The 17,564-nt window shown below is 45.5% G+C and overlaps 6 protein-coding genes across 6 annotated transcripts; 1 reads left to right on the plus strand and 5 right to left on the minus strand.

Moving 5' to 3' along the window:
• Window positions 1-1,932: 1,932 nt before the first annotated feature.
• EYB26_003311 (uncharacterized protein) lies at window positions 1,933-3,783 on the minus strand (the record flags this gene model as incomplete). The annotated part of the gene is made up of 5 exons (XM_054262612.1): window positions 1,933-2,488; window positions 2,544-2,777; window positions 2,835-3,347; window positions 3,396-3,413; window positions 3,467-3,783. 5 exons carry the CDS (start codon window positions 3,781-3,783, stop codon window positions 1,933-1,935), a joined length of 1,638 nt encoding a protein of 545 aa, XP_054118587.1.
• A 1,194-nt stretch (window positions 3,784-4,977) lies between these two features.
• EYB26_003312 (uncharacterized protein) lies at window positions 4,978-6,246 on the plus strand (the record flags this gene model as incomplete). Its single annotated transcript, XM_054262613.1, has 1 exon — window positions 4,978-6,246. One exon carries the CDS (start codon window positions 4,978-4,980, stop codon window positions 6,244-6,246), a length of 1,269 nt encoding a protein of 422 aa, XP_054118588.1.
• An 810-nt stretch (window positions 6,247-7,056) lies between these two features.
• Window positions 7,057-7,353, minus strand: EYB26_003313 (uncharacterized protein; the record flags this gene model as incomplete). Its single annotated transcript, XM_054262614.1, has 2 exons — window positions 7,057-7,264; window positions 7,349-7,353. 2 exons carry the CDS (start codon window positions 7,351-7,353, stop codon window positions 7,057-7,059), a joined length of 213 nt encoding a protein of 70 aa, XP_054118589.1.
• A 669-nt stretch (window positions 7,354-8,022) lies between these two features.
• EYB26_003314 (uncharacterized protein) lies at window positions 8,023-11,135 on the minus strand (the record flags this gene model as incomplete). The annotated part of the gene is made up of 2 exons (XM_054262615.1): window positions 8,023-10,921; window positions 10,987-11,135. 2 exons carry the CDS (start codon window positions 11,133-11,135, stop codon window positions 8,023-8,025), a joined length of 3,048 nt encoding a protein of 1,015 aa, XP_054118590.1.
• Window positions 11,136-11,707: 572 nt separating this feature from the next.
• EYB26_003315 (uncharacterized protein) lies at window positions 11,708-13,276 on the minus strand (the record flags this gene model as incomplete). Its single annotated transcript, XM_054262616.1, has 2 exons — window positions 11,708-13,131; window positions 13,183-13,276. The coding sequence occupies 2 exons, from the start codon at window positions 13,274-13,276 to the stop codon at window positions 11,708-11,710; spliced, it is 1,518 nt and encodes a 505-aa protein (XP_054118591.1).
• Window positions 13,277-13,885: 609 nt separating this feature from the next.
• On the minus strand, window positions 13,886-14,805 carry EYB26_003316 (uncharacterized protein; the record flags this gene model as incomplete). Its single annotated transcript, XM_054262617.1, has 4 exons — window positions 13,886-14,523; window positions 14,573-14,585; window positions 14,642-14,736; window positions 14,793-14,805. 4 exons carry the CDS (start codon window positions 14,803-14,805, stop codon window positions 13,886-13,888), a joined length of 759 nt encoding a protein of 252 aa, XP_054118592.1.
• Window positions 14,806-17,564: the final 2,759 nt, after the last annotated feature.

The following is a 17,564-nucleotide window of genomic DNA, read 5'->3' on the forward strand; positions in this document are numbered from 1 at the left end:
ACGGCGCACAATGAACAAGTTTCCTCGTTGTTCTTTCGAAAAGGAATCACTATAAAACAACCATCTTGATTCTCCACCTTGTTTATTTGTTGACTTGATTTTATGATTTGTACGGGATACGGTTACGTTTTTGCTTGTTACGACTGGAGGTGTCTGCTTTTGTTGCGTTGCATAGCATTCTTCGGTGCGGTTTCTTTTATTTCTGTTGTCACACTATATGCACTTGTGTTGTATGACCAAGCGGCCAAATTGTTTGCTTATCACTATGTTCGGAACTGGATGCGGCGCGCTTTTTTTTTGTTTTTGTTTTTTCCTTTTTCGTTTCCGACACCACAGGTGGAAAAAGTAGGGAGGGATTGTGTGGAAAAATCCAAAAGGGACAAAAACAGGTTCTATTTTTCATCTGTGGATATTTGGGGAGGGACATGGATTGCGGGAGTTGACGGGTTGCCAGTCGCTGAGAGACCTGACGAAGGATATGCCTTCGTCTCCTTGACTGAGTTTATCATCTTGAGCGAGTTACTGATCGGTGAAGCCCAAGTGCCACTGAATTTATGCATTTGATTCTTACTACATATATTAACGTACATATACCTTTATTTCTGTGTATTATTTATTCTATCTTCGTGTTATATATCCTTGTTGTTTATTGTATAATCGTCGTGATAGTTACTTTGATGTTTTGTATGTATATACCTATGTAGGAGTTGGCTGCTTCTTAGCGATTCAGATTGTCCAGTTATGTCTAACGATGACCCCAACCCTTCCGATGGGTACACTCTCTAGTGATCCATATAACTGCGAACTACATATGTAGTATGTACCTGAGTCATTGGCTCTCTAGTCGTTTACTTAGCTCAGCTAGCCCTGTCTCCCTCCGATTTGTTCATCGACTCCTTGGCAAGGCAAGGCGAGACAAGGCGAGGCCAACAGACAAGCCAAGGCAAGGCATACACCTACCTAGGTAGGTAAGTACAGACGCGGGGTGGGATACATAGGCACTGTATGTGTGACCTACAGTGTAGTACTAACCTAACCCATAAAGCGAACCGGGTGTGTACAGACCCCCAAAAACGTCGCTGAACACTAAAAAGTCTAAGGCTGAGCTGAGCTGTACGTACGATGTAACCTGTGTATCGCTTAGTTTGGTATAGTTGATACATAGTGTCGTTAAGTAATACTCAGGCATGTCATATACCCTTGCCTCTGCAAGAATCCGGGGCCGAGAGTCTAGAATTGATGAATCGTACGAAATCCATGATGTACTCTGTTCCCCGTTCAATATACAATGCGCCAATAATACCCGATCTTACGCGGAGAGAAAGGTTTGGAGATGATGACGCGAGTAAGTAATACCTAATATCGTTACATACATATACAAAGTGTACGTACTGTATGTAAGTATTAATTGGCGGTGGTACAAAAAGCGGGGTCCCCACATTTCGGACTTTCTGGGAAGTTAGAGGAAGACGACGACTTACCCAAAGAGGAAATCCCATGGATAGGAATGATTAACTAATGCTCGACATGGGGATGGGTTCTCGTATAATTGACCTCGGTATGGACGGGATTGGGCTGGTGCCTGTGTATTCATGATACCTGGCGCTTAGGGTTTGTCATGCTATTGAATACCCGGACATTATTATCGGGAGGATGAATATGGTTATAAGTCCGGGACGAAAATAAAAGATGAGTAAAGTCGAAGATCTGGTTTATGTACTTAGGTTGAGTCTCAATCCTTGCAGTTTGTTTGAAGGATTGTAGCGGCGAATATGCGATTATTCTGCACACTCGATCATGACGCCTTCGCTTTGGACGTGTTTCATGGATAACAATTGAACTTTGGTAGAATTATATGTCAGTATATGTCTATGTCTATGTACACCAAGCCTAGTCAATAACAACAAAGCAGTCAAATGTAGTATGAAGTGTTTAATCCCGCTTCAATCCAACCTTGCCAATCTTCCGTAATCCATACCCCCCAATACAAAACGCACACATCATCCACGCAAACGCAGCCCAAAATCCAGCTCTATACCCCGCTAAAAGCGGTCCAGGAGACTCATAATCCGCCGGTGAAGCAGCAGCATGCTTCGTAGTGACGGAAGAAATGACAGCCATAACCGTTAAACCAAGCGAGTTCCCGAATTGGGAGACGGTATTAAAAACTGCTCCGGCTAGGGCTTGCGTGCGTTGCGGGAATACGTCGGAGATGACCAGCAAGGCCACAGTGAAGAGGATATCAGCGCTAATGGGGGACAGTGCTTGTGCGAAGAATGCGTCGTACCAGTACGGCCATTCGACTTTGATTACGGCCATTAACAAGGGAGCTCCAGCACTGAGGAGGGTTGATCCGACTACTAGATAAAAAGCGGATATGCGGTGGACTAAAAGCCCTGTAGTCAATTGGCAGATTGACCCGATCACGACGTTGGGTAAGATGCGAAGCGAGGCTTGGAAGGCAGACAGGCCTTGAATCTTTTGGAAACTGTTTCGTCGATCAGACACGTTATCCTCAGCAGGGAGGGGGGAAGAAAACATACAACAAACTGCAGTATAGTTCCATGACATTGATGACTGCCCATGAAAACATAACCATCAAGCACACGTTTGTAAAGACGGAGTTGCGCCATAAGGAGTTGGGGATGAGTGCGGGTTTTCCGAGCCGTTCTTGACGTTGTTCCCAGAGTATAAAGACAGGCATGAGAAGCACACAGATCACAAGCATGGCAATATTTCCAGGAGTTTTGATGTTGTTAACATCGTTTGTTAATGCCCTAGATTCAATGAGGTTAGCAGTCTCCGTTTTTGGCTCTATTCAAGAGTAGACTTACGCAAGAATGTACGACAACATAGCCAAACAAGCACACGATATAATACCACCAATCCAGTCGATCTCAGTTCGAAGTCTAGCCAAATTGATTTTCCCAGAAGCATCACGACGATCCGCCGGTAAAGACCAAATACTGACCACAAATAACGCCAGAGTCAATCCACCAGAGATATAATACCCATACCGCCACCCGATGGTATTAACCATCACGCCACCCAACACTAACCCAGCCGAGAACCCAGCCGGTTGAACAAACCCCAAAACCGAATAACTAATATTCCGTCTGCGGCCGGCAGGTACCGCTTGAGACACAATAGCTACTGAGGTTGGAAGACAGAGGGAAACGGCCACGCCTTGCATGGTACGAAAAATGATTAATTGGATACCTGTTTGTGATAGACCGCATGCTGTGACAAAGCAGCCGACTAGGAAACAGCCGATCAGGTTGATGATGCGGTTGCCTACTACGTCGGCGATGGAACCTGCTAGGAGGAGACAAGAGCCGCTCGCCAGTCTGACTGGTCAGTTTGATACTTGGCCTGGGTTGACGGATTGCACTCACGAGTAAACAGAAGAAGGCCTGCCAGATACAGAGTTAGTATAAGTCACTCATGAAGAGGTAGCTAGAAATACCATAAAATCAAATCCTCCGAGAGCCCAATATCCTGGGCAGTCTGTGGGAGTCCAATAGTGAGAAGTCCAGTAGTAAAGCTGCCGAGAAAAGTGATTCCAGACACGGCCAAGACTATATTCGCCAACCGCCAGACTGAGATATCGGCATGGTCTGAAGTAGAAGAAGACAGTGATGCTGTCGTAGTTGGACGATCTGCACTTAGCAAATTGATGTCTTTGTCGCTTTGGTACGCGCTTTCTGAAACGGCATTCTGATAATGTGCTTTCGATGCACTTGTTCTGGTCACCGGTATGTCTGATAGTGCGATGTCTGCCATGGTTTCGTCAAGATACTGCCGATGTATGTCTGTCTCTCTTTAAGTCTCAATCGTTGCTGTAACAATTAAAAGATTCTTCAGACGTACCTCAACTCCTCACTACCTACATGGACTCTTAATCTTTTATATGAAGTGAAAGAAAAAATTCCATTAAAATGGTAGCCAATAGGACCATAGTGAAGACAACCATTCAGTGAATCTGATTGGCTGCAATTAAGGTTTTCCCATGTCACAGGGCGCCGTCTCAGCGCGCAAATTGAATCTTTACTATGAGTAGTTAACTTAATCTTTGATATTCCAACATCGACAGGATGATTCTAGAGATTTCGAAGATCAAGCTTCATATTCAAATAATATTGCAAGAGAGATACGAACCTCGCATACGCTAAGCCTTTAGCACAAAGCTAACAGCGAACCTTGAAGCATCTGATAAGATTATCCAATCACAATTATTCGGAATTTCGGAATTTCGGATTTTTCTTTGGTAGGAACGATAAATTAGATACTCCATTTTCACGTCCGATTTTTGTTCAATGAATACCTCCAAGGATCAGATCCCCTATACTAGTAACTGCGGCGAAGGCGTCATTTAGGGGCTGTAATTGAAATCAACCAAGTGAAGACAGTTAGTGATTGAAAGGTAGCAAACGTCTTCCGGGTTAGGGTTGGGGACAAGCATATCTTAGGGTTATTGTTAGCTGAAAGGAAGAACAGAACCCCAACACCTTCTTATCGGTCCAACACTGTGCAAATCAGCTTTCATTCTCCTTATCTTCGCGTCCTTCGCAGATCAGACAAGCATGAGAACCAATCAGTTCCAGCGCTTTCGAAAGCTCGCGATTTGCAAGTCAATCATGATTGGTTGGGGGCCACAAGAACGCTTACGAGTTCAGCTTTGTCTCAGTCCCCACTGGAATTTAAGTTATGCTTAATTCATATCGTCTACACCCGTACTGAACAGTTGTCAATTTTTTTTTTTTAAAATTTTTTTTACAAGCTTTTGGACTCCCCTTTACATCAACTGCAAGGAGTCCGGAAGTCCAAGGAAGCCGACATTGGTATACCGGTACGTGTCGTGTCTCTTCGAATGGTTTAGACAGAGCTCGAATTGAGCGATAAAAAAAATCGGGAATTCCACGTCTGCAGGGAAAGTGTCGTAATAGCAGCGTGAACAACGCGAAGAGGTTAGCCAAAATGGGTCTCTTCCACACATCCACAGCACTGGTCTACACCGTGCTTCTCCTAATATCCTCAACTCTCGTTGCGGGCATTCAATACTGTCACACCGGACCCGATTTCTGTTTCGCCGCGACTACTCAACAAAACACATCAAGTGATAGCCACGATGTCTACTTGACCATTTCTGCAACCCCATCAAAGAAAGGAGGCTGGACTGGTGTCGGTCTCGGCCGTGAAATGAAAGGTGCTTTGATGTTCATCGTCTATGAAGATCAAGAAAGTAAATCGCTCATCACCAGCATTCGATCTGCAAGCGGCCATGTTATGCCCAGTGTTGTGAAAGATGCCCACGAACAAGTCTCGGTCTTGCATGCGACAGTTTCAGATGACAAGTATCTCGCGCAGTTTGTCTGCTATTCGTGCTGGTCACCAGAAGTGGAGGTTAATGGATTGTCGCCCTACATATTTGCCGGAAACAAAGAACAAGCTTTCTATGGGGCTGACAAATACTCAAGCCTGACGCAACATGAGTTCAATGGTAAGATATGGGGTAACATGAGCGTCACAGCAAAGGATAGTACGAACTCAGCCCCATCCATCCAAGGCGAAGAGACGATTGGAATTACCGAAGATTCACCGGTACCAGAACCCAAAAAGCATAAAGGGTTATTCACTCCAGTTCGAATTCACGGTGCCATTATGACCGTCTCTTTCATGGGACTGTACTTTGTAGGCAGCATGGCCATCCGCTCCCCGCTGATTCGCGCTTTCAAATATCACTGGATGATCCAAGCCGGCGCATCTGTCCTCGCACTCGGAAATGGCCTGTACATGCTCTTGCGTTCAACCCATTTCCATCTCCACAAGATCATCGGCCTTGCCATCCTATGCTCTCTGATCATCCAGGCTGCTGCGGGCTACAAGCACCATATTGACTTTGTCAAGATCCGCCGACAAACAATCTTCACGCTCGTGCATCGCTGGCTAGGGCGCGGAATTCTTTTGTTTGGCACTATGAATGTCGGACTTGGTATGTACCGCCGCCACTGGTCGTCTCTGGGATTGTTCATCTGGTTCCTGATTTGGTGTGTTGAGATCGCTGGCTATGGGTATGTATTGTGGCAGCACCAACGTCGCCAGTCACAGCAACGTGGACATGCTATTCCAAAGGAAGACTTGGAGGACATTGCGGATGCAGAGGTGTTCGACCTCGGCGACGACTTTGATGAGGAGGAGGATGAGGTTGAGGGATATCCGCTCATGGATCGTCAGAAAAATACATGAGAAGATCTGGAGTGATATGGTCGAAAAGTTGGCATTGCACATTGACACCTTATTCTAATTTGAAGTGGAGTTTTATTTGGGTTCATTATTGATTCAGCATTTCGCTTATAATATGGACCTGCCTCCGTTTTGTGATACTTCTACTGGTCATACCAGGAACTTTATGCAGCAAGATATATCATCAATTCAAAAAATACTATATCAGAGTCAACCCCCTTTTTTAGCAAATAGTATCTGTTATGATTAAATAGTCAAATATTAGTATTCAGAGATATAGTACACACGTCGCTATGCCGTAAGGATAAATCTGTGCCCCAAGAACCAAAGGTATGAATATTAGAATACATATAAAGTATAAAGGAACTCGTAGTTATGAAAAAAGTGGAAGCCTAGGTAGTCACCATGCCCCTCTATCAAGCGTACCTGATAATGAATGGACAGCTATGAACAGAGGATTTGGACATACTCATATGTGCAACCCTCCAATACACGGATACCCCTGCAAGATCGAACCTTGACAGCACGCAGTGTACATCACCATCGGAACCGTGACACAGAATACCTGGCTATGTCCTGATTCAAAACACCCATCTGCCGCCGGATTACTGCAATACGTCAACGCACATGTTGGAGCTTCAAACATCGATGGTCCATATGGGTACGATGCGTCAGTACTTGTGTAAGGAGGCGGTGATAAAACTGGTGGCTGATGAATGGGATCTCTAACGGTCTGTGTAGAGTAGTACCAGTAGTCACGAGTACTCGTTCCTACATCAACATTGCTAGGCATAGAGGGCGACATATCTAGCCCTACCGAAGATTGTGACTCGGGTTTTGGTAATGGCGGTGATGGTGATGGTGACGGAGGACCCGACCCAATTCGATGAGTCCGGGGATAATCATGTTCTCTATCACTGTATGTGTAGTGGCGAGAAGACCTAGATCGGTGTTCATGGCTGTGACTGTGATCACGAGCATGGTCCCTTTCGTCTCGGCGTCGGTGTCCGTTACTCTCCGACTGTAGATACAGAACCATTCAATCAGCATGATGTCTTCGATCTCAGTTACAACAAGAAAACGAATTGCAGCATGCATGACTCACGCCATAATGATTATCAATCTTGTTGACAGTCAACCACACTGGGCGAAGATACTCGTTGCTTCTTGATGTGGATTCCTCTCCACGAGCAGAAGAGCTACTGTGACATTTTCTTCGTCGTCGTACTGCGCCATCATCATGGTGTTTTGCATGTTGGGACTCTTCATCAATGACTGTTGTCTTGGTATATTTGTATATATACCTGTAATGATGTGAAGGCATATCTTAATAGAGTCTTCAAAGTCTCGAGCCAGCAATGGTAAGGAGTTAAGCCTAGAAGCTAATATTTCGTAAGTGATATAGTAACAATATGATCAACCGGGTACAATGAGTAGAGAAGTCAAACTGAACAGATGCGTACGGACTACAACAGTCATACTTATAGGGCTCTAGAGAGGCTCGGCTAACCCCCGTGTGACTTGATTTTCTATGGTTGAACAAGTCGATATCATCTAATGCGGCCCGTAAATGTCACTGTAGTCTCAAAGAGTTTCGATAGATTTCCGTACTCTTCAAGGTTAGCTTGTGAGTTCGTATTGGTTCGGACGATGATGCGTCATTGCGAACCCCTCCTTTAACATCGTCTAAAGTGCAAAATCAATAAATTCTTTGTCTTCGGTTCGTAAGTTCATGTGATACATTTTTATATGATATGGTACAATCATTATGGTACACAATCAGCCACCAGCAACAACCGCAAGACCTTCATAAATCTTACGTTTCACAGCAAGGAAACTGCCAGCCTGCCCCCTACGGTCTGATGCAGAGGACTGCACTGCAGCCTCAACTTCAATAGTGCCCGTACTTGACTTGCGAACCGCAACCATACCGTCAATAAGCAGAGTTCCCTCGCCGCGAAATTCTGCTTTGTATCCTGCGGCTATCATGAGTTTTCTCAGGTCGGCAAGTCGAAGATCGCCTACATGGAGCGGACGAGCCATAGAGCGCGTTCCAGCTGCGATACTGGCTGGTAGCACGTCTAGAATAGGGTATGCATCTGCCTTCGAGATCGACGAGTCATGCACTCCATCTTGAGGGGTTGAGACGGCATCTGGCTCGGTTTCTATGAGCTTTTGTTTCTTGCTTATTGACTCGGTGACCTCGTCCTCGACCGAGACTATTTCCGGCGGCCTGAGCTGGGCGGTGAGAGCTACAACACCAAGACTTCTCACATGTTGCCACTTGAGTCGTCTTACCAGGTTGTTACTCAATTTCACGACCCAGGCATTAGTATCCACACTGGCATCAACCGACTCGCCATTCTTTGGTGTGAAGATGTCAACAACAGCAGATCGGTCTCCTACATCTTTCCCAGCGAGTAGGTGCCGACATTCAGCTGCAAGACTTGCTGTTTCCTCTTTCATGCCACCAACAAGGATAAGCTTGCGAGGTTGAATGAGAGGGATCAGCATCTCCAGACTTCGCTTATCATGCAGACCCATATAGTCAACAAATGCGATACGTGCACTCACGGTTACCGTAGAATATTGATATACTGTCTTAGCCGGCCCTTCAAATGGTTGTTCGTCAACCTCGTTTTCAGATTCAGATTCTGGACCGTCGCTGCCCATTGACAAGTCTTCACGTATGCCTCCAATATCACCTCCTAAAGCCCCATCTGGAGACATCTCTTGACGTTTGTGTGCACCGCCGGATAGTCGTCGGCTGTTTAGCCCTATCTCGTCCCATTTGCGCTTTTGCCCAAGCTTCATCTCGCTTTGTGGTCCAGATTCTCGCTGCTGCGCATCCGCTTCTTCACGTTCTTCCGCCCTCAAATACTCCTCGGGTCGAATGAATTCTCCATATTCATCTCCACGTTTCTTAGGAGCAACATAAGGGAACATGCGCTCACGTCCTTTCTTTCCGCGAACATCATAATCGAATACGTTCTTCCGTCGCAGAAGAATATTAACACCAAGATCCTCGTCTCTCACTCCGATTTTATTCCTATTAGTATGTGCCAACGATGTTGAAAAGTTCAAAATCCTTCCTTGTTGCTCAGACTCAGAATCTTCAGACGATGTCGAGCTAGCCCCATCATCTAGAGCGTCAGCTGTGCTGTCCAAGTTCGCATCGCCTCGTCCCTGTGATGTATTCTGTATTTGTCTCTGTGTTGCGAGATATTGTTGGTAAAGCACCTGCTCGTCCGGATCAAGCGCTGCTCGCTCTACGTCGACGATAGAGATTTCTCGTCCGCCCGAATGAATCTGCTCAAGCAGCTCTCCGTTGGAAGCTGTCTCCATAGCCACACCATCCCTTCGCTCTTCATACCAGCGCCATATCATCCGTCCAAGAGTCATCTTATCAGGCTGCTCTGGGTCATCGGTCTGGTAGCGGATCGGAAGTGTCTCGGTCAGGAGAATCAAGTTCTGTGAGCCTTGTGCAAGAGTGCGGAAGGTTTCCTTCGAGTATCCCCAGTCTAGCGATGTATCCGAGGCAATAATAACTTTAGGAATGCCATCTGCGAGAACCTTCTCCAATTTTCTTTTTTGCTCGACAATCTTCAAGTGCTTCAAGGTGAACGGACCTAGTTTCGTTCCTTGTTTGTCTCGGGTCACACCTGCATTGCGATTCTGACTGTCGGTTGTTTTATGACCTCGAACTGCCGCGGCGTCACCACCCTCTACGGCTTCGAATTCTCTGACTATACCTTCGTCCATCCACTCCAGCATACTCCTGGCCAGTCGCATGGTGCTGTGCGCTTTTCTTCCGGCTAAGTATAATTCAGCTTTCTTGAACACATCTTCGCTATCGGCAGAGTCGGCTGCATCCCGCCAGGCATGTTCTAGTGCGTATGATAGTTCTAAAACACGCGCACTAGTATCCGTAGGTATCAAAACAGAACCGCCCTTTGCCAGACTACTGCGAATCATATCGAACAGTAGGGCATCTCTTTTATGCAAACCGCCAGGTGGTGCAAACTTATCTCCACCTTTGCTACTACAGATAAGTGCAGTGGGCTTACGCAACTGTTCGATGACCTCAGTGCCACTGGTGCCTGAACCTCCAAACCAAGCGGCACCAGCAACTACATTCTCCCTTGCCTGATTCCAATCCACGGCGTAGACTATAGATTCCATGCCATGTTGGATATGCCATATTGTTCCTCCCACGGTGTGTCCAGCGCTGTACGCGGTCAAGGTCAGGCCATCAAGCGGAGGTGAAAATGGCGAGCAAAGCGGTGAATGAGGCTGTGAATATTTGAGCGGATGAATAAGTGAGAAGTATCGAGCGATTTCCTCTCCAGTTGGCGGTTGGAGCAGTATTCTCCCTGTTGTACCAAGCTTTTTGCTGCTTTGGTCATCACCTTCTGCAGACGCTGTTGCGACGGCTGCTGATGCTGCGGATGTGGATGCTCCTAGTTCAGATATCGATGCTTTAGGTAGGAAAGTAGCAGCGAGTGGTGCCGATGTATACATATCTTGAAGTAGCGTTCGACCGAGCGAGATGACCGGACCGGTAGCATAAACCGGAATCTGCGTGAATAGCGGAAAAATCTTACAGCAATGCGCGAAAGCGCCGATGTGCGAAATCGTAGCATGAGTTAAAAGTACCAACGAGAGCGTAGGAATGTGTCTAAGATGGCAATGCGCGTCAGTTAGAGAATCATTTCGGTAGCCCAGGTAAAGCTTTGTGCTCACTTTTCTAGCTCCGCAAGTTCCAGAACATCAAATGTCTCGTCCCATCCAACATCGACGAGAATTTTAATTCCTCCTTCAAGCTCAAGAATCGATTGTGACGCTGTCGATGACGAAAATTGCGCCCCCAGAAGGGGCGTGAATGTGAACATTTTGAAGACGGCCACCTGATGGCGCCGACTTCGAAGGGGTCGTCCACACGATCAGCACTGATGCAGTGTCTGGGTATACTGAAGCTGCTGAAAAACGAGGTTCTAATTCATGATCGGATAGAATTCGTTACAGGTTTCCGAAACAAAGCGAATGCATCGACAGAGAGACTTGGAGTCTGATAAGTTAATCCGCAACATCATAGCTTCCCAAAAGCTGCGTGTCGGACTTGTGTTTGTATTGTTTGCATCGTTTGCATTGTGTCGCACTATTTATTTACTCTTTCATCGTATACAACTTTTTAATATTTTAATATATAAATATTGTAGAACCTGGCTATAGCGAATTAAAATACTCTCTATACTCATATACTATGAAATTTAGTATTCGAGGGTGCTCCTAATCAGAAATAATCAAGCCAGATCACTGCACTCGAGTGCTCTCCAGTCTTGTATCAATCGAGGTTTCTATACCATAGAATAATTAGAAATGTGGAAGGCTTCTGTTCGTTATAGCCAGGTTCTACTGTAATACGGAGTACGTAGCAGTATAGAAAGTATGTGGAAGGTCTTGTTCAATTGGGGTTTCGTATACCCTCGAAGTTCAGGGCAAAGTATTCAAGCGCTTTGTCCCTTACCTCCTTGTCATCCCAACCCATTGACTTTAAGTTTTTCTCAATATGGGTTATATCTCGTTCTTTGTGATTCTTCTTCTCGCACAGTCCTCCGTACATTCGATTAGCCCCTTTTCTTAGTAGGAGCTGGACCATCGGGGCATTCTTGCGCTTGATGGCAATAGACAAAGGCGGTTTTTTTCGACAAGTTGGCCCATACCCAGAGGAGCTCACATCAGCGCCATGCTCCACTAACAACCTCGCAGTTTCCGAGTCGTCTTTCTCCAGTGCCCTCTGCAAGAGCGTTCTACCTGTAGGTGAAAAGACCTCGTTCGGATTAGCTCCACGTTCCAGCAACAGTCTGACCATTTGTGGCCTCCTTCTCCAGTTGGTGTCAAATAACGCGGCAGACATCGGCCCTTTCTTTTCGTGTGTCGTTCTCATCTGTAGGTCAATCCTACCCTGGTCAAGAAACCAATCTACCGTGTGGCATTGACCGAATTTGATGGCCTCTACAAAGGAATGGAAACGCTTCTCTGCAGTTATATCCTTGATTCTGGCATCCAATAGCTTCAGGATCTCCACGTGTCCTCCTCTTGCCGCACTGTGATGTGTTTCTATTAGTGCCAGCCATATGTCCCTCGACTTATTCAAGCGTATGACATGCCCCATCCAATCCCTGTAGCTATAATTCGTGCTTTGTATTACTTTGGTCCACTCCTCTACAGCCTCCACGTTGCCGCACCGTGCAGCTGTAGTCAAGATATTAGACCAGGGTTCAAAGAAGCCGCGTGGATTACTCATGGGACACTTATTCGCGATAAGGACCTTGTGGATTGCTTGGTCGCCAACGCTCGCCGCGACATCCAAGGGACGTAATATCAGCTCCTCGGTCCACAGGTCTGGTTGAAGGCCCTGGTCAAAAAGACTTTGGAGCTCGGCGCAATCGCTCCGCTTGATAGCGCTGATCGCGAGGGCAAGCTGGAGCATATGATGGACACCACTAAAGCAAACTGCATTCTCAGGTCTAAGGGAAGCTTTGGCTTGGACGCGTTTTTTGTAGTGTACAATGGAAAACATGATGTCAGGACTAAACGTCCCACTTAAGATACCATCAATGAGTTTTTCAGTCAGCATCGCTCTTTGGTCTTTGTTAGAGATCTTGTCCGCTCCCAGCTCTAGCATGCGATGTACATTAGATGACAGGATACAAGGCTGATCTGGGTGCTGGTCTATTCTTCTCTGGATGTAAGAGCGTTTCAGCTCCATTGGAAGGCTGTTCCAGCATGTTTCTGCATTCTTATCTGGGTCCTCAAAGTCGCGGTCCCACGTTCGGATACAGAATTTCTCTAGAGCAAGACCGAGAATTTCGTCGGCGAAAAGGACTGTGGATATGGTTAGCAAGGACTCTTTACTTGCCAGGACTGACATCCCACCATTGACCAGCCTTGCTCTAAATAGATCTGTGATTGAGAGAATTTCAACAGCATCCTGAAGGATGTGGCGTAAAATCTCCAGTGGCACCCGCATTTAGACCCAGAGATCCGCTATTCGGTGTAGTGATATAGGTAATTATCCTGTGTCCTTATTGTATACACTGCGTTATCTCAGTTCCTCAGCCGACGCTGCTAGCTAGGTTGGCCTAGGGAATCGGCGCTAAACCGAGGTAGCTCGGAGCGTGGAGAATTCGCAGCGGCGTAATATTCTGCGTAGCGAGTAGTCTGAGGCACTGAGATAAACACTGCGCCTGTGGGGGGAAAATTATCGCATTCATCTCATTCCTTAGTGCTGAGACAATATCATTAATTCCACATTTTGAAAAGTTCTGGGAAGGACATGATTTTTGAGCTAGGTTTTGCCTCCTGAATCGAGAGCACTCACAATGTCCACTGTCTCGGCTAGACTTGGTTGAGATAGCCAATCATAGCACAAGCATCCTGACTTCATTTCTTATACCCATAGTTTAAGGGATATGGCTCTTCTATAGTATTAATATTTCTTTCTAACCGTCTATATATGACTATAATGTGTTCAGACACCCGCCCTAAATACATGCACCCAGTTATCCAATTTTCATGCGGACATCAACACGAAGATATTGATGTCAATCTATTCCCTTTCATGCAACATCGTGGGTATCTAATCTAATATGTGAAATGCGTACAAGAAAAGAATCAAGAACACCCCAACTAGAATGGCTATCACCACGAACCAAAGACTTTTGCATTTGCCAATGTGCTGTAGGGTTTCGTTGACTCCATCGTCCGTGGATAGACTGACAGATTGATGTTTTCGAGATCGCGAGGCAGCCGCGTCTAAGGCAAGCTGCCGAGATCGCGAAAGCAGAGGTGCTCGCTCACTAGAGCTCTCGGAAGAATGGTCTTCGCTCGGTCTCTGAGACGGGCCCCATATTCCTCCTGCACGTTGGTGAGGAGCATAGTCTTGAGGCGATTCTCCGGTACCACTTGTCAAAGTAGGTTGAGAGTTCACGCGCCGTCTTTTGGCGAACAGAGCTGCAGCAGAAATTGATTCCACGTGTATGTCATTCAACTCCGGAAATCCGGAGCTACTTCGGACATGTACCCGAGGAGGTTGAAGTAAGTTGTATGCTGGGTCAAAAATTTGGCTCTCTTTTGCTCCGAGATTAACTTTGTGATGCGATCCTCGTGGTGTTTTTATAGGTGCAAGATTTGTCTGTTGACTTGCAAGTCGAGCTATCGAATGTGGGTCGGTGTGTGTCATTTGTGGCTGCTGGTACTGACGCTCATTTCTTTCATCTGAAATGAGTTGATTCATTGTTTCCTTTGCTGGAGATAGGACAATTACTGGTAGATTCAAACTATTGGAATCAACATGAGGGTTAGTTGCTTGAGGAAATGGTTGCAGAAGCCCTACTCCAAATTTCGTCACGCCGGTACCTTGCCCAAACCAGAAAAGAGACTTGGGAATGTCTCCCTCAGTCTTTCGACGCTTTCTAGGCGGTAGTGTGTCTTGATTGATTGGCTGTATTAGTTATGAGAAAACTCGTAAAGGCTGCATATCTTACCGATTACCTCCATGACGGGTCACGAGTTTTATGTCTTACTCAATTTCCGAAGCTTTTAAATGCTGTCTCGACAGGCTAGTGGTTGGTTTTCTTCGTTTATGTTGAAGTCAATTCTGTGTCGCAGCAAAACAACCGGGGTAGGTCGCTGGTCGAGGCCACTCAAGTGACGAGGTCCAATCGTAGTCGACCAGTACTGAGGTGAACTTAGGTATCGAGGAATTGGATATTTCAACACCAGAGAAATTCATTTGCCATGGTTCAATAGAGATAAATATAACAATAATATCCAGCCAGTCAACATCTATGAATCATGTCAGCAAGATATCAAAGTAGGAATCCGATAGACAAGAGAGGCCACTTGCTCTTGAGCTTACCCAATAAGCACCCACAGCATCTATATGGGAGACGGTTACGTATTCCACTGCCCACGAATATGCCTTTTAAATTATCTGAGGATTCTCATGATGTCTCTAACCTCCGCCTCTTCTTTCCTCCTGAATTGGTGAATTGAGTGGCGATATTCAGTCACGATCGGCAAATGGTGCTATATATATATATAAGAAAAAAAAGGCATAAACTTGGGAATATACCAAAACCAGCTTCATTGCGTATCCTGGTCGTACAGGGTTATTATTGGATAGAACATTTATCCCTATCAAGCCATTACTTGATAAATAACATTGAAGGGCATCCGTGCAACTGGGGTTGAGAGTTTGACCGTTTTCTAAGGAACGATTATCCCTCCTTGTCACTATAAATACTAGAATTCAAGCCACAAATTTCTCGCTTCTCAGAACACATGACCTATGAACACATGTATTTCCAAGATTATCTATTTTTTTCCACCAAAACGACAGGGTTTGGTGGATCTTAAAAGATCCCTAAGCCAGTAGAATGATTTTGTATAGTATACACCCGACGTTGGTAACATTCCTACGCAAGGCTTTATAGATCAGAATTTCTGGACTAGAATAGAATGTGAAAGAACAGTTAGAAAATATTTCATGGTCTCTCACAGGCCTCTGGATAAAAAAGCCTACCCAATGGGAAGCGTTCTGACGTCAGTGAGGAATGTAATGGCCCTTTACTCTGGGGTCAATGCATCAATCACAATACAGTATAAGATCCGTTACACAATTAAAATCTCTCCTTGGATTGTTGGCGATACACTAGTGGACATTTCAAATGCATCTTGTCGAACTTTATTCATGATATTAGGTAGAATTTGTGCCTAGGAATACATTTCCGAACAAGGGAGTGTCTTTATTGACTACGATATATCAAGGGTCAATACATTGTATGCTTATAAATGAATGTCATCGAGGCTAATTGGCCATAACTTGGGTGGCTCATGACTCGAAGTCCTGATTCTTGAACATGAACAACCTCTTGTGGACTTCTTTTGGTAGCTAGGTATGACTGGTACTCGGTTGCCTAGGCCGAGGATTGGGAGTATTTGGAACGTGGTGTGATTTTATTATCTGTGTAGTTATCGAAAATAGAGAGCCAGCTGGGTGGAAGGATTAATGTCGGAAAATATCACGTCGTTCTTTGCTCCTCCTCATCATCACTTGAAGTCTATATCGACCTCTTCCTCTAGCATACTCTATAAGAAACAGAATTCGTCCTCACGGTGTTGTTCTCCATGACATGACATTTATAATCTAACATTAAGAACCTTACCTCCACACCGTTTTGTCACAGTTAGTAGGAGTGCCGACTGCCTGTATTATTAATACACTTAAAAATTCCTAAGCAACCTTCACTCACAACCCTAAAGGGGAAGCTAGGAAACCAGCGTTCCTGAGCGGTTTTGCTGTCGCCAAGGGCGGCAAACCATTTCCCGGTCACGACTGGTCGTTGCGAAGTTCTGAAGCGCCGGCGAGAATGGATTCGAATGTGAGCCCCTAGCTCAATTTGTGGGTCGCTGGATAGCGCTGCTTACCACAGCGTCGGGTCAGAATGGACATTCTATGTTGCCAGAGAGCATGCGGAGCTTGTAAGGTAGCCACTTTGTGTCAACTGTGTATTTCATGACCATCAAACATCCAGGTAGGTGGAGATTTCGTGCAATTCCTACCAAAAATTTGGCATGATAAAGAGCAGCTTCAAGTAATACACGCTTCACGGCCACCTAGCGAGATAAATCTCAGTTATTCAAGAAGCAAGTTCGATCAGAAAGAGCCAGAGATTGTCAACCTCGATGCATGGTGGTCACATTTCGCAGAGTAGGGTTTGAGATATCACATGACCTTGGAAGTCAAATCCGAGAACACTAACCACTGGTAGTTAGAAAGTACACCTTACTTTTTGCTTGATCCAAACATTGAATTGATCGTCATTATTAAGCTCATTTAGTGCGGTACTTATTAACAAGAAAAGGGAGCGACAGCCATTCTGATTCGAGTCCATTTCGTTTTCATTCAGCGCCTCGAATACATGTCACGTTCTGTATGCCAATGTTGTAAATACCTGACAATGTCAGAAGAAATACATGTCAAATTCGGATACTACGTATATAACCATGTATTACTCCGAAAATTGTAACCCAATCTCGATATCCACAGTATACAATACGCTAACAACAGTTATATCTAGTTTCCCCCACAACGGAGATCATTTGAAGATCATCGGGTCGAATGGAATTCCACTTTTGAAGGCAGTTCGGGGTAGTTGCCCGTTCTTGATATGTACCGGGTATGTAATCCCTTGTGTTTGGGGGCTAGAAATCACATGTCGACTTATTGAATATTGCGGCCGAATGCTACCGTG

The sequence above is a fragment of the Talaromyces marneffei genome, chromosome 2 (assembly GCF_009556855.1).
Source record: "Talaromyces marneffei chromosome 2, complete sequence".
Taxonomy (NCBI): Eukaryota; Fungi; Ascomycota; class Eurotiomycetes; order Eurotiales; family Trichocomaceae; genus Talaromyces; species Talaromyces marneffei.